This window comes from Octopus sinensis, linkage group LG1, assembly GCF_006345805.1.
Source record: "Octopus sinensis linkage group LG1, ASM634580v1, whole genome shotgun sequence".
In the NCBI taxonomy this organism is placed as follows: Eukaryota; Metazoa; Mollusca; class Cephalopoda; order Octopoda; family Octopodidae; genus Octopus; species Octopus sinensis.
Window position 1 is genome coordinate 112,561,983 of NC_042997.1, and position 17,309 is coordinate 112,579,291.

The window sequence follows — 17,309 nt, forward strand, 5'->3', positions numbered from 1 at the left end:
TGTATGACATAATCCTAATCGTTAAAGTTTCTAATTTGATAATAGAGTTTTTTATAAGAAAAATTATTATTTTATTTAGTTCTTAAAAAATATTGTTTAAATATATTTGCTTATTTATTTAACTTATATAACACAGCGTTTGAGATAGGGATTTCTAACCTAGCTCACTCACATCCTCACCTCATTTTACATGTCCCTGTAAATTTTGGAGCGAATCTGACAGGATCTAGTGCCCTTTAACCCATTCCAATGCCAAAACCAGACAAACAAACAAACTTTTCGCATTTCAGATTTATAGATACTGATTTAAGAATAACTAAATTATTATCAATATAATAATTAAGATCTAAAATTTTCTCTATCAATAAAATTTATTGAAGATTGACTATAATTATAATTCGAATTTTTAAATGAATTTAAATTAATTGTAATTCAAATTGGGTTATGGCCATGAAACCTATGTAGTGGTTTTACTTATTATATTATATTGAACATTTTAATACTTTTTGATAGTTTAAAAAAAAATTTATAAATTATTAATAAATTTAAAAAATTAAAAGTTTTAAAATTTATAAAATTTTAAAAATATAAAAGATTATAAAAATTTATAAATATAAATTAAATTTTAAATTTTATATTTTATATATTATATTAATTATATTTATTTTTATGTTTTGGTTTATGTTTTTCACTGTTTGATTTGCCTAATAGTGGTTTTATCTCTAACTTAATTTATATTTATACTGTGAAATTTGATTTAATCCTAAATCTAATTTTTCCCTGTAAGTTTGGATTTACTCCCTAATATTATTATTATATATATGTGTGTGTGTGTGTGTCTTCTTTCAGTTTCTTTTTAACATATTCACTCGCAAAGTGGTGACCAACTCAGGGCTGTCATGGAACTCACTTGCCCATGGCGCTGTGCAGTGGGGCTGAATCTGAAACCATGTAAGAAGTGAAATTCCTGTGTGGATCCAGATCCAATGCCACTGCAGGAAGTGAAATTATTAACTACACAGCCTTCGCCTACTTCCATTCACCAAGTGTCTAAATTTCATGACTTAAGCAATATTCAAGATGTGTAAATATACAGGGTATATACAGGTGAAAAACAAAGCATGAATGTAAAATGGCAGAACACGGTGCATATGAAATACTGTTCTACATAAAATCAGAGAAAACAAATTACATTTCCATTAGGCGCCGGTTTTCAGCTTCCTGCATTTCTCGTTCTTTACGTTCTCTTTCTTCTTTCTCTTTAACTTCCCTAAAAGAACAAACGAATGCAGATAATCACTTCAAACTACTTCAGTTATATACAGTAACATTAGATGTCAATAACACGTCCGTGTATATTTTCGCCTCCTCAAATGTTTCGAGTTTAACCCTCATCACAATTCTATGAGCTACATCTTAGGACAGCTGTACCTCATCTTTAACCCTTTTGTTACCGTATTTCTGTTGAGATGCTCTGTGTTTCTTTCAATTACTTTAAATATAACAAAGAATTTAGTAAAATAACTTAGTTATTATTAAGCTAGTGTTAGGAACATAAATTGTGGCTGAGGTTTGGTGGAAGATTTTAATTCAAAACTTATGAAAACAAGACATTTGTACTCAGACCAGAGCCAGTTTCAGCCAGGTTGGTATCAAAAGGGTTAATACACTCTTTTATTTTCTAATCATTCTTATCACCTTCTCATGTCTGCTGTTCACAGTCTCTCTCTCTCCCCCTTTGTCCTCGACTCATTATAGTCATCTTCAAATACCTCTGACAGCCATCTCTCTCATTCTACAATACTTTCCCTTCACCAAGCTGCACATTATCTCCACATTTTCTGATTTACCAACACTGTTATTATACTCCTTCCTTCCTCTTACAACCAATTATCACTTCCACCTTCCTGAGCCACTCCTATTTCTTTCTCACCCTCATTCCTTAGCTCCTCCTACCTCATTCGCCTCCTTTCCTTTCAACCTTCCTGAGCCACTCCTATTCTTTCTCCACCTCCTATCTCCTTTGCCTCCCTCCTTCCTCAGTCCCACCTACTTCCTTTCCCTCCAACCTTCCTTAGCCACTCCTATTTCTTTCTCATCCTCATTCCTTAGCTCCTCCTACCTTCCTTTCCTTTCAACCTTCCTGAGCCACTCCTATTCTTTCTCCACCTCCTACTTCCTTTGCTTCCCTCCTTCCTCAGCCCCACTTACTTCCTTTCCCTCCAACCTTCCTCAGCCACACCTATTCTTACTCCCCTCCTTCCTTAGCTCCTAGCTCCTTTGCTTCCCTCCTTCCTCAGCTCCCCTACTTCCTTTTCCACCAACCTTCCTGAGCCACTCTTATTTCTTTCACCTCACCTTCCTTCCTTAGCTCCTCCTACCCCCCTCCTTCCTCAGAAATGAGAAAAAAGTACTCAATACACTCAACAAAGTGTTTAGCATTAGCAGGGAATTGAGCTGCAGAAACCATGCCAAAACAGACAATGGAGCTCGCCATAATTCTTCAGCTCATTGGATCATGTTACATCAGAAGTTCTCAGACTTTTTGGGCCACTGCACCCCTCAGCGCCCGACCCCTATTTTTATGTATAAATAAATCTTACATTTTACTAATTTATGTATACCATGAATCATTTGATATTTAATATAATATTATATAATTTGTATATAATACTATAATATTATAATAAATTCATAGCATCCCCCAATCCACTGCCTTCCTCCCAACGCCTCCATTTTCTCTACCACCCCCCACCATCACCTTAGGCCCATCTGAACCATCTCAACACCCACTGGGGGGGGGAGTAGCACCCACTTTGGGAACCTATGTGTTACATCATCCAACTCAGCCAGCATGGAAGACGGATGTTAAGTCATTTTTTTTTCTCTATTTGCATCAGTCATTAAACTGCGGCCATGCTGGAGCACTACTTTGTACAATTTGTAGTCAAATGAATCTACTCCAGTAACTATTTTTTGTAAAGTTTGGAACTTACTTTATCAGTTTCTTTTGTTGATCCACTAGGTTACGGGGGATGTAAACACACCAACACTGGTTGTCAAGCAGTTGTGGGGACAAATACAAGCACAATGACACACACATGGCATATATATATATAATATATATATATGTTAGGTGCGAGCTGGCAGAAACATTAGCGCACTGGGTGAAATGCTTAGCAGTATTTCGTCTGTTGTTACTTTCTGAGTTCAAATTCTGCCGATGTCAACTTTGCTTTTCATCCTATCAGGGTCGATAAATTAAGTACCAGTTTCGCACTGGGGTCAATGTAATCGACTTAATCCCTTTGTCTGTCCTTGTTTGTCCCCTCTATGTTTAGCCCCTTGTGGGCAGTAAAGAAATATATATATATGATGGGCTTTCTTCCTATTTCCATTTACAAGGTTGTTGTCTATCTGAAGCTATTGCAGAAGACACCTGCCCATAGTGCCACTTAGTGGGACTCAACCGAGAACCATGAGAATGGGAAGCATGCTTCTTACCACACAACCATCCTGCACCTATAATGATAATGATAACCTACAATTTTGTAACTCAATAAAGTTGACTTGTTTATTGGTGTGAGGTGACTGAAGGATGATTTTGGATGCATGAGCAATCTGCCTCCCATCCACCTTCACTATTTCATACATTTCAAGCCTGTTCAAAGTCGTCATCATCATCATCATCGTTTAACATCCGTTTTCCATGCTTGCATGGGTTGAACGGTTCGACCGGGGTCTGGGAAGCCAGGAGGCTGCACCAGGCTCCTGTCTGATCTGGCAGTGTTTCTACAGCTGGATACCCTTCCTAACGCCAACCACTCCGTGAGTGTAGTGGGTTCTTTTTACATGTCACCAGCACAGGGGCCAGATGAGGCTGGCAAACGGCCATGATCGGTTGGTGCTTTTACATGTCACCGACACAGACGCCAGTCAGGCGGCGCTGGCAACTGCCACATTGGTGCTTTTAACGTGTCACTGGTACGGGTATCTTAACTACAATTTCCATTTGCTTTTCATATTGATGTTGATGTTAACATACTTGACTCAATAGGTCTCCTCAAGAACAGCGGGTGATTCTACGATCCAAGGTTAGCACAGCAGGCCGTCCTGTGACCCATGGATTCACTTCATTTGTTGGGTCTTCGAAGTCACAGGATATCTCCAGAGGTCTCGGTCTCAGTCAAAGTATTACACAATAATCCGGTTTCACAAAGATGAAGTTATTTTTCTTCAATGAAACACAAATTATAAACCCAAGTATCATCACCTGTAATGCTGAGGAGAGAAAATTGAATAACGGAGCTTGACCAGCTGCAATCAGTTTGTGTCCTGGAAGCCATCAAGACTTCAGGTGTTCTTGGACACCACACTGCTGATTTCCTCTGCAAAATCAGGATGACTGTTGTGTATCCGAGCCTCATAAGGTTGGGGAAGGAGGTTTGCTGCAGTGAATGTTGCTGGTGAATCTCCATGACAACACATCGCAGACATGTCTGCAAGGGATGGCTGACCATGCCATCTGGGTCAACACCCTCCCCACCATCTTCTGCTACTTAATCCCACACTTTTTCACTTCTTTTTCATTATTTTCTTGTAATCAAATCATGATTCAATCTTTATGTAAATAAAACTAAATACAACTCCTCCTTCATATACTGCTGTATAGTGAAACTGTACACCCCTCCCGGTAAAAAGTGATAGTAGCCAGCCATTATAAATAGACCAGTAGCTGGTCGACAGAGGGAGGTCAAGAGTAAAAGTCAAATGTGTTGAAAGTCATGTCTGTGCTGATATAGCAATTATACTGTGATACTGAGCGGACGTTACAACGATCCAACTACTACTTTGATGGATCTTAAGAGTTTCTGGTGATTATAAAGGTACCGAACCTCTTATCCAGAATCTAGAAATCCAGAATTACCTGATATCCAGCTATTTTTTAAACTGGCTAGCTTTGAATTTCACGGGCTGTAGTAATTTTCCACACAGTCACTTTGTTTTGGTTTCCATGGCATATGCATCACATGACACCAGACCAAACAGACCCTGTTTTAGAAATGTATTAATCTGTATATGTTATACAATTCTGTTCTCTACTTTTCATTGTTTATTTTATATTTTTGGTATATATGTTTAGCCTGTGTCCAGAAATCAAAAAAATCCAGAAATTCGGGCCACCTCTGGACCCAAAGTTGCTGGATAAGAGATCCGATACCTGTAATAACAAGTGACAGAGCAGACAACTTACCACAGCACAGGGGAGAGTTGCTGAAACAAAAGACAATCTACCAAAGGAAGCTATGGAAGCTGAAAGGTGTTGTGACAAGCCATAGGCTCAAGGATGTACTAGTTATCATATGTGAAGGTGCATGGCTTAGTGGTTAGGATATTAAGCTCATGACTATAAGGCCAAGAGTTCAATTCCCAATGGCGCATTTTGTTTTTGAGCAAAATACTTTATTTCACTCAGCTGACAACTCTGAGTTGTACCTGTAATTCAAAGGGCCAGCCTTGTCGCACCTATGTCACGCTGAATCTCCCAAAGAACTACATTAAGGGTATGAGTCTCTGTGGAGTACTCAGCCACTTGCACATTAGTTTTACATGCAGGCTGTTCCGTTGACTGGATCAATTGGAACCCTCATTATTGTAACCTACGGGGTGCCAGTTAGTTGTCATATATGATGGGAGGAAGAGGTAGTGACTAATGACATAGATAGGTAAAGCATTAAGTCTTTCCACTGCAAACAACTTACCTGCTCATCCTATTTTTCTTTATTACCATTAATCGGCCTTCTACTCGGGCCCTTTGTTCCTCGGACATTGCATCATACTCGCCCTCAGACATTTCTTCGATCCATTTCCTCTCCAGTTCGTCTTCTAGAATCTTCTGCTTTTCTAAAGAATATATTAATCATTAAATATCAAACAGTTTTCCACTAACAAATACAAACTTAGAAAATTACTATTTTAAAATCTCACAAGAGATATTCAACAACAGCACTTTGTAGTAAAGATTGTTTGCCACCATAACATGGCAGTCCTGGTTTAGGACACATATATTATTTTGAGCTGAGTGGGGGTGCTAGATTCCCTTGTTCAAAAATATAAGGACACAGATCATGTTGTATAGTCAGCCGGAGATCATGTCTCCTGGGGCTACAAATTACAGCAACATTCATCCTAAACCAGTAATGCCATGTTATGTTGGCAAACAATCTTTATTCCAAAGTGCTGTTGCTGAATATCTCTCATTGTGAGATTTAAGAAATAGTAATTTTCTAAAAGAAATCTGTTTTAATCTCCTGTTTAAACCTCACATCTGAGTCAAATTTTATCAAATTCTGATTGTAAACAATTCATCATCATCGTTTAATGTCCGCTTTCGATGATAATGATGATGATGAATAGTTTACAATCAGAATTTGATAAACTTAGGCTCAGATGTGAGGTTTAAACAGGAGATTAAAACAGATTTCTTTTAGAAAATTACTATAATAATCTTTACTCCAAAGTACTGTTGCTGAATATCTCTCTTTGTGAGATTTAAAAATAGTGATTTTTTAATTTATAGATCAGTGACTAGTTGTCACTTTGAAAACTATATATTTCGAATGGGAATTTGGCAGTGCCACCTCTAGCCAAACAATTATTCTGTGCTGATGAAAGAAAATAACCTGAAAATCGCGATACACAGATATTGTTTTGAGCTGAGTGGGGTGCTAGATTCCCTTGTTCGAAAATATAAGGACACAGATCATGTCGTATAGCCAGCTGGAGACAATGTCTCCTGGAGTTAAATTACAGCAACATTAGTCCTAAACCTGGACTGCCATGTTATGTTGGCAGACAATCTTTACTCCAAAAATTTGACTCAATTTCTCTAAAGGTCAATTTCATGGAGACAGTGAGCTAATTGTAATGTTATTGTCAGTCCAAATATGCTTGATGCATGTTCGAACTGGAAAACAAGCTGCTCACTGCGTTTTGTCATGGAAAATATATCCTGTTTGATAACAAATGGTTGTATACAACTAGATCAGCTCATAGCGCCACCTACCCAGAATGTGAGATGCTAGCATTTCGGAGTAGTTATCTCCTCTTGGGTAGGTGGCACTGCAAGCTGATCTAGGTGTATACACAACATTTGTAAACAAACAGGATAAATTCTCCCAACGTCGCCTTACTGGCACCTGTGCCAGTGGAATGTGTAAAAGATTCGAGTGTGGCCATTGCCTGTACTGCCTGACTGGCCCATGTGCCGGTGGCACGTAAAAAGCATCCACTACACTCTCGGGGCGGTTGGCATTAGGAAGGGTATCCAGCTGTAGAAACTCTACCAGATCAAGATTCGAGCCTGGTGCGGCCATCTGGTTCGCCAGCCCTCAGTCAAAGGGCTGATAACAGATTAATAATAACATTACAATTTCACTTATCACTGCTTAGCACCCCCCCCTCTGTAAACACTTACATTGGAGCACTATAAACAAATCATTTGCGCAGGGCATTCAGCAACAACCGAACACTCATGAGTTATCTTTGACAACAGATTCCATCATCATTATCATCGTTTAATGTCCGCTTTCCATGCTAGCATGGATTGGACGATTTTGACTGAGGGCTGGCGAACCAGACAGCCACACCAGGTTCCAATCTTGATCTGGCAGAATTTCTACAGCTGGATGCCCTGCCTAATGCCAACCACTCTGAGAGTGTAGTGGGTGCTTTTTACGTGTCATCAGCACGAGGGTCGGTTAGGTGGTACTGGCAACAACCTCGCTCGAATCTTTTTACACATGTCACTGGCACAGGTGCCAGTAAGGCAATGCTAGTAACGATCACGCTCGAATGGTGCCCTGTTACATGCCACCAGCACAGAAGCCAGTTAGCCGCTCTGGCAACAATCACGCTCAGATGGTGCTCTTGGCACCCTACTAGCACAGGCACAAGTACCATCATCATATGTAAATATATATACATATTATCATCATCATCATCATTGTTGTTTAACATCCGCCTTTCATGCTAGCATGAGTGGGACAGTTTGACAGGAGCCGGTCAGACAGAAGCCTGCACCAGACTTCTGTGACTGTTTTGGAAAGATGCCCTTCCCAATGCCAACCAATCAGCACAGTGGACTTAGTACTTTTTACATGGCACAAGCACAAGCAAGGTCAGTTTTGGCAAGGTTTTTACAGCTGGATGCCCTTCCGGATGCCAACCATATATGTATGTATATAAGATGGAGGTGGAAAAAGCACAGAAGTGAATCTAAGACATTTCAAGTTAAGAAGGAATCTAATAAAATGATTTTTACAATTATATAATGAAAATATTACCGGTTTCAATGATGAATCTCATCTTATCAAATATCATCATCATCATCATTGTTTAACGTCCGTTTTCTGTGCTAGCATGGGTCGGACGGTTTGACCAGGGTCTGGGAAGCCAGGAGGCTGCACCAGGCTCCAGTCTGATCTGGCAGTGTTTCTACAGCTGGATGCCCTTCCTAACGCCAACCACTCCATGAGTGTAGTGGGTGCTTTTTACATGCCACTGGCACAAGTGCCAGGGGAGGCTGGCTAATGGCCACGATCGGTTGGTGCTTTTTACGTGTCACCAACACGGATGCCAGTCAGGTGGCGCTGGCATCAGACACATTCAGATGGGGCTTTTTACGTTTAATTAAATAGACAATGTACATTTATATACTTATTTCATTTGCCAACATTACAAAGAGGGTAGATATATAGACAGAGAGGTTAATTTTATCATTAAGAACATGGCAGTAGAAGGTCCTTCCCCATGGGCAGATTTTTTATCACTGAGTTCACTTTGTTATTTAGATTTATCAATGGGGAGGGGGTTTCTTTATTTGGTTTAATATATACATATATATTCCTACAGAACAATCTACTAAGGACAACAGACCAAATTTGTTGCTGGAGCAAAGTCCCTGTCAGACTAGAGTGTTAGTGAGAATCGGGATACTGTAAGAGAGAAGTATTTGCAGAGGGACAATGGTGTGGAAAAGTTACTATGTGAGACTGTTGAATGTAGAGAATGAATGGAATAAAGGGAGTCACTTTCATGTGAGCCCAACAGATGGACCAGCTATCCTAGGGGACAGTAGTATGGTAGATAAAGCAGTTAAAAGTAATGAAACTGGGAAAACCCTTGGTTCATCCAGAATCACAGCTGAGATGCTCAAAATATCCAGTAAGGTAGGAGATATGGGCTGGTCACCTGCATAAATAACCAGGTCATTCAAGGTGTAATACCCAGTGACTGGCATAGCAGCATAATTGTTAGCTGTTACAAGACTAAAAGTGATGTGTTAGACAGAAGCGATTACAGAGGCATTAAACTCTTGGACCAGGTGATGAAAATTACAGAGAGATTTATTGTCCAGTATATAAGGAGCAGAATTAAGCTACACAAAATGCAGTGCAGCTTTGTCCAGGGAAGAAGCACTAGTGATGCTATTTTCATAGTTAGGCCACTGCAAAAGAAGTAATTTGCTTAGAATAAGCCATTATACTTGGCATTAACTGGTCTAGAGAAAATGATCCCTGTTGTGATATGGTGGTCTCTGAGGAAGCTAGGGATAGATAAGGGGCTGATGAAAGTGTACAGGGCATGTACAAAGATGCTGTCAGTAAGGTGAGAGTTAACCACGAATACAGTGAAGAATTTGGTGTACAGGTAGGGGTTCATCAAGCTCAGTCCTTAGTCCCATCTTTCTCATCATTGCTTTCCAGGCTGTAACAGAGGAATTCAAGACCAGAAACCCCTGGGAACTACTATATGCTGATGAACTAGCCCTCATAGCAGATTCCATATCAGAGCTAGAAGAAAAATTTTAGGTGTGGAAAAAAAGCCTAGAATCTAAGGGCCTGAAGCTTAACTTAGCAAAGACTCATCATCATCATTGTTCGACCGTGGTCGAGACAATGGAATTTACTATATTACACCAAACTTCACAGTCCATCATAGCATTACGGAGGTCCTGTTGCTGGATGCCTGTATCCCTGGAGATTACATCAGGGTAGGAGAGTGTGCACCCTCTGGTATCGTGAGCAGATGGCTTCCGGAGGAGAAGAGTAGAAATTACCTCATTTTCAGCTCTACAACAATGTTCAGCAAACTGGACTCTTCTACCCCACTCAGGTAGGTGGACCTGTTCAATATATAGGAAAGGTGTAGGCAGGAACTCCATACAGGGTACCCAGTGCAAGTTATGGACACACAAGAAGTTCCACATAAAAGCATTCGGCACATTCTGTAAAGTGGTTGGCATTAGAAAGGGTATCGAGCTGTAGAAACCATGTCAAATCAGACCAGGGTCTGATGCAGCCCTGCCCTCCCCCCAGGCTTGCCAGTTCTGATAACACTGTCCAACCCATTCCAGCATGGGTAACGGACATTAAATGATGATGATGATATATATATACACACACACACAACAGGCTTCATACAATTTCTATCTACCCAATTCACTCTCAAAGCATTTGTTGACTCAAGGCTGTAGTAGAAAACACTTGCCCAAGATGCCACATGGTGGAACTCAACCAAGAGCCACATGGGTGCAAATCAAACTTCTTAAACACCACAGCTAGGCCTGAAGAACTATTAAACAATATACTAACCTTCTTGTTCTTTTAATTCTTTTTTCCTGTTTTGGTAAGTATGGAAATCAAGTCTGAGGCTGATATGAAAAATGTACCGTCTGTTATTAAAGGCTTTAAGGATGACCTGTTCAAGCAACTGGAAGCTGGGACTGAACACACTTTCAAGACTATCAATGACAACACCTTTGTGACAGTCAGGCATCTGAAAGAAATTGCAATTATAAAACAAATATTAAAGGGCTTTTAGCTTCTCTGCTTTCTTTACATCCACCACTTTACATCCAAACAACAACAACTGCAGCAGCAACAGCAAGTGGAGGCGCAATGGCCCAGTGGTTAGGGCAGTGGACTCGCGGTTTCGATTCCCAGACCGGGCGTTGTGTGTGTTTATTGAGCAAAAACACCTAAAGCTCCATGAGGCTTCGGCAGGGGATGGTGGCAACCCCTGTTGTACTCTTTCACTCCAACTTTCTCTCACTCTTTCTTCCTGTTTCTTGTCCCCAACTTCCTACGCAACCGCTGAGCCTAGATGCACATTCATCCATCCGTTGATACTCTCGGTGTCGAGGGTTGACCTGCTTTCTCTTCTGCGGGTCTTACGAATAGCAAAGGACCATGTTTCGGATTTCTCCCATCTTGCAAGCTCTGAGACGAAGACCGTTCGCTCAACAGCAACAGCAACAACAACGCTTTCTAATTGATGTATCAATACCAACAGATGACAATGTTTTTCTAAAACGAATGGAGAAACTTCCAAAATACAAAGATCTGGAAATAGAGGTAACTCGAATGTGGAGACTAAAAATAGAAACAATTCCTATCATAGTAGGATAAAAAAAAATATTCAACAAAAACACCAGGGCTAAGAAGTATAAATAACCATCAGAAAATAACACTACTAGGCACTGCACACATGCTTATGGTTACTTTCACTACAATAACCATAAGAGCATCACAACAAACTACAGTACATACCCAAGGCACACAGAGCTGCGCTCGGTAGTGCAGTGAAAGCAAGTGATAAAAGTAAGACTACTGTATGATGGTGATGATGATGAGGAGGATTCAGGACCAGGCGGGGTCCAAGGTTATTGGATGACGAAATTGACAGGTATCCATGAAAGGATAGTGAAACAGCCAGATGAGTGCTTGCAGGAAGGTGCAGCACCCAGCTGGACGAAAATGGGAAAGACATTGTTATGTGCCACGGATCCTGAAAAGGGAAATGTTGCATCCAACTTCCAACCAATAATATGTCTTCCGCTAATGTGGGAACTAATGTCAGGTGCTTTGGCCGGTGAACTGTACAGATACTTAGAAAAAAGTGGGCTGCTACTTACTGAACAGAAAAGGGTGCTGAAAGAAGAGTCGGGGAATGAAGGATCAGCTCTTAGCCAATAATCTAATAATGAGAAACTGCAAGAGAAGACACACAAACCTGAGCATGGCATGAGTTGACTATCGAAAAGCAGAGGATATGATAGCACACTTCTGGATAATATGAACAGTGGAAATGTATGGAGTAGTAGAAAATATGGGAAGCCTTATAAAGAACAGTATGAAATGGTGGAGAATGGAATTGACAGCAGGGAATCAAGTATTAGGTGAGGTGAAGATCAAGAGAGGAATCTTCCAGGCGAACAGTGTGTCCCCACTGATCTTTGTGCTGGGAATGATCCCCTTGAGTGAAATACTACAGAAAACAAAGTTGGGGTATGATCTGGGAAGAGGTAAGGGAAAACTGGACCACTTGTTATTCATGGATGACCTGAAGCTATTCACAAAAATGAGGCAGAACTGGACAGCCTAATCCAGTCAGTGTGGATTTTCTCCAATGATATTAATATGGAGTTTGGGCTCTCAAAATGTGCTACCATGGTGATGAGATGAGGAAAGCTTGTCAGGACAGAAGGTATAGGGTTGCCAAGTGGTGAGATGACAAAGGCAATTCAACCTCAATCCAGTGATAAATACTTGGGAATATTTGGGGGAGAAAGAATCAAATACAATGACATGACGGAAAAGACAAAAAGGGAGCACCTGTGACAAGTAAGAGAAATATTGGCTTCAAAACCGAATGCCAGAAACATAATTTCAGCAATCAACTTGTGCGCAGTCACAGTAGTGTAGTATGGCGCCGGAATCTTCAAGTGGACAGAGAAAAAGCTAAAAGAGATTGACAGGAGGTCAAGAGAGCCCCTAACAATGTATGGAGCCCATCATCCACTTGCAGACACTGACTGCCTATACATGAAGAGAGCAAATGGAGGGAGACAGATAAGTGTGGAAGACTACACTAACCCTAACCCAACCTAGCACCATCGAGGCACTTGAGTGAGGCACTGAGCCTGATCGGGTGACGGCAGGGCAAAAAAATTAAGAGACTTAGTGCCTCGTATTGTGTATCAATATTAAAGCAAGAGGTTTAATGACTCAGTCTGTTGTTTCGTTTTGTGTTTTGAGTTTATTGTTTGTAAGAGGCTCAGAGCCTCAATTTATAATGAATTATGGAACTAAAGTAAGAGGTTTAATACCTTGAATTGTTTATACTACATAAAAAAAAAAGAATGTTTTAGCGAAGCAAAAAATCAGCAGGCGTTTTTTGTCTTCTCCCATCAATATCATCCTTCTTCATCATTCATCTCATCAATGTTTTCGTCCAGCCCGCAAGCTACTCCCTCTGTGTTATGCCTTTATGGTAAAATTTTGAAATAAAGTGTGGAAGACTACATACATATTGAACTTGAGAGGTAAAGGAGATACAGCTGGATGCCCTTCCTAATGCCAACAACTCCAATAGTGTAGTGGGTGCTTTTTACGTGCCACCAGCACAGGTGTCGTTGACCCCACACTGACATCAGTCATAACTATGGTCTTACTTGGCTTGACAAGTCTACACAAGCACGGTGTATCACCAAGGGTCTTGGTCACCTGTCATTGCCTCCATGAGGCTCAACACATGAACGGTACTTTATACGTGCCAGTCAGATGGCACTGGCATTGGCTACAACTACAACTACAACTGGTTCAATATTAGGCAAGTTCACACACACACACTGCCTACCTTTTTCTCTCTCACTTCTGTGTATCTATCTATACACACACACTTTCCTCCTCATTCTCCATAGTTCTTTCTCTGTGTGTGTGTGTGTGTGAGTGCTTGTGTATGTATGTATAGCATTCTTTAATCATTCTGTGCTCTCAAGCCTAGTCTGTGCACCCATCCAGAACGTCACATAATAAATCTTTTTGCTTCTCTCTTTTACTCCCCACCTACCCCCGACTCTCAAAACAATGTAAAGCATGAATGGAGAAATCAACCAATCAACCAGCTAATATTATTATTATCATTATAATATAAGGCAGTGAACTGACAGAATCATTAGATACTGGACGAAATGCTTAGCACTATTTCGCTCGTCACTACATTCTGAGTTCAAATTCCGTTGAGGTTGACTTTGCCTGTCATCCCTTCAGGGTCGATAAGATAAGTACCAGTAGAACACTGGGAGCAATGATATCGACTCATCCCCTCACCCAAAATAGCTGCCCTTGTGGCAAAATTTGAAACCATCGTTATTATTATTATTATTATTACTACCCGGGAAAGACCCGGGATGCTTCCGGCTCCAGTTCCGCATAGCCCCTGCCCATTCAAAGTACCTCGGATCCCGGAACATCTCGCTGTGCTTGAGGAGACCTGTTGAGTCAAGTGCATGTACACGAACATCGAAACAAATATCAATGGAAATAGTAGTTGTGATACCTGTATCGGTGGCACATAAAAAGCACCATCCAAACGTGGCCGTTGCCAGCGCCGCCTCGACTGGCTTCTGTGCCGGTGGCACGTTAAAAGCACCAACAGATTGTGGCCAATGCCAGACCCCCCTGGCACCTGTGCAGGTGGCATGTAAAAAGCACCCACTACCCTCGCGGAGTGGTTGGCGTTAGGAAGGGCATCCAGCTGTAGAAACACTGCCAGATCAGACTGAAGCCTGGTGCAGCCCTGGCTTCCCAGACCCCGGTCGAACCGTCCAACCCATGCTAGCGCAGAAAACAGACGTTAAACGATGATGATGATGAAGATGATTACTATTATTACAATCATTACATTGAGCCTTTTGGTCGTCTTCATATTCTAAGTTCAAATACTGCTGAAGTCGACTTTGCCTTTCACCCTTTCAGGGTCAGTAAAATAAGTGCCAGTTGAGCGCTGGGGGTTGATGTAATTGACTTAACTCCTCCCCCTGAAATTGCTGGCCTTGTGCCAAAATTTAAAATCATTATTATCATTATTATTGTTAAGGCAGCGAGGTGGTAGAGTTGTCAGCACACGGGGCAAAATACTTAACAGGATTTTGTCTGTCTTTACGTTCTGAGTTCAAATTCCACCAAAGTCGGCTTTGCCTTTCATCCTCTCACGATCGATAATTAAGTACCAGTGAAACACTGGGGTGGGGGTGGGGGTGATGTAACTGACTAGTCCCCTCCCGCAAAATTTCAGACCTTGTTTCTTTTAGTAGAAAGGATTATTATTTTTATTATTAATAGTAACATTGGAAAAAATTTAGACAGGATATAAAACATGAATAGTTTACCTGCAGACGGTCAGCTAAAATTTCAACAAGAACATCTTCAGGTAAGATACAACTTACAAGTCCAGCTTCCCCAGCAATTCCAGATTTAATGTTTAATTCTTTAACAGGGGGGTACACGAGTGGCGGAGGGCTGACTGATTGCTGCGAAATATGGAAATATCAAAAGAGGATTATAATCAGACTTAATTAAAAAGATGCAGTTTAACATTTACAAGGGATGAACTATAATTTTATAGCCTAAATACCAGAAAGAAAAGGCGGATGGATAACAAATGGTAAAAATGTTGGAGGATGTTCCTTTATATTCTAATTTCAAGTCCAGCCTATGTCCACTGTGTTTCCATCCTTTCAAGGTCAATGAAATAAGTGCTAAGGTAAATGTAATCAGTTTTACCTCATATAGGCGTAGGAGTGGCTGTGTGGTAAGTAGCTTGCTTACCAACCACATGGTTCCGGGTTCAGTCCCACTGCGTGGCACCTTGGGCAAGTGTCTTCTACTATAGCCTCGGGCCGACCAAAGCCTTGTGAGTGGATTTGGTAAGACGGAAACTGAAAGAAGCCAGTCGTGTATGTATATACATATATATATATATATATACATGTGTGTATATGTTTCTGTATCTGTGTTTGTCCCCACAACATCGCTTGACAACCGATGCTGGTGTATTTACGTCCCCGTAACTTAGCGGTTTGGCAAAAGGGCCCAATAGAATAAGTACTAAACTTACAGAGAATAAATAATAAATAATAATAATAATAATGAAATTATTGTATACAGTACTCAGGTGCACCACAACTTGTCAAAAAGTGCATATAAAGTATATGCAGTAATGTACAAATGTCTGGAAAATAAACAGTGTATGAGTCAGATACATGCTTGCATGTGTATGGAGGGGAGAAAATCAGGTGTAGTGTTGGCGAATCTCAGGAAGCATGGAAGTTTTGAAGGATGCAGTGCTCCAACAACTAACAACTGATGCCAGCAGTCTGTTCCATGCTTCAGCAACTCTTAGCGTGAAAAAATGTTTCCGAAAGTCATGGGAGCTGTGCTGTTTTCTGACTTTGTAAATATGTCCACGGGTGTTAGACAGGTGGAGTTTGAAAAGGTGCTCAGAGTTATTGTTTGTAAGATGGTTAACAATTTTATGGGTGTCTGCTGCCAGACGTCGGAGTTTCAATGTATCCATGCCCAGGGAAGTAAGGCGTTCAGAATATGGCAAATGCCTGATGGAGGGTATTCTCTTGGTTGCACGTCGCTGAACGGCTTCAAGACGATTAATATCCTGGGCAAGATAGGGGTTCCAGACCGGTGATGCAAATTCCAGGTAAGGTCTTATCATAGCTATATAAAGCCACAGATAGATAGCTGGAGAGCGGCTCACAAAGGACTTGGTGAGTGATGCCAAGACATCAGCCTTCTTGGCAATTTTAGCAATGTGTTTTGTCCAACGCAAATTGCTGTCGACAATAACACCCAGGTCATGTTCACACAAAGACTTTTTGAGAATAGTGTTGTGGAGGGAGTAAGCAGACACTGGGTTTTTCCTCCCAAAATGTATGGTGGTACATTTGTCCACAGCCAGCTTGAGTTGCCAGTCCATGATCCACTGCTGCATTGTGTCCAGGTCTGATTGCAATAGAGATCAATAGTGTACAGGATCTGACCTCTTTATTTCGAGGTACAGCTTGATGTCATCTGCATATTTCAGCACTGTAGCATTCTTTAAGTTGGCATCTATGTCATTAACATATGCAACAAATAAAAGGGGGCCAAGAACAGATTCCTGTGGTACATCAGATGTCATCTCATAGGGTGAAGAGTGCTGTCCTAGAACTGTGACAACCTATTTTAAGCCGAAAATAAAGGACTTCAACCAGTTATAGAGATCGTCTCTTACGCCCAATGCAGAGAGTTTCCCCATAAGTCTTTTGTGTGGCACAGAGTTAAAAGCCTTAGCAAAGTCCAGGTAAACAACATCCACCCATGATCCGCGATCAGTGATTTGGGTAATGTCCTCAAGAAACTCGATGAGTTGATTACAGCAGCTGGAGTAAGGAATAAAATTGTGACGGT

General features: G+C 40.8%; 1 protein-coding gene across 1 annotated transcript in view; it reads right to left on the minus strand.

Annotated features, from left to right (window-relative positions):
• LOC115220578 (hydrocephalus-inducing protein-like) overlaps positions 1-17,309 on the minus strand; it is a 175,731-nt gene that overhangs the window by 26,546 nt on the left and 131,876 nt on the right. The window contains exons 39-42 of the mRNA XM_029790763.2: positions 15,236-15,376; positions 10,656-10,839; positions 5,763-5,904; positions 1,193-1,270 (exon numbers count right to left, since the gene is read on the minus strand). Of these exons, the coding sequence (XP_029646623.2) occupies positions 1,193-1,270; positions 5,763-5,904; positions 10,656-10,839; positions 15,236-15,376 (545 nt within the window). The remainder of the gene's footprint in view (positions 1-1,192; positions 1,271-5,762; positions 5,905-10,655; positions 10,840-15,235; positions 15,377-17,309) is intronic.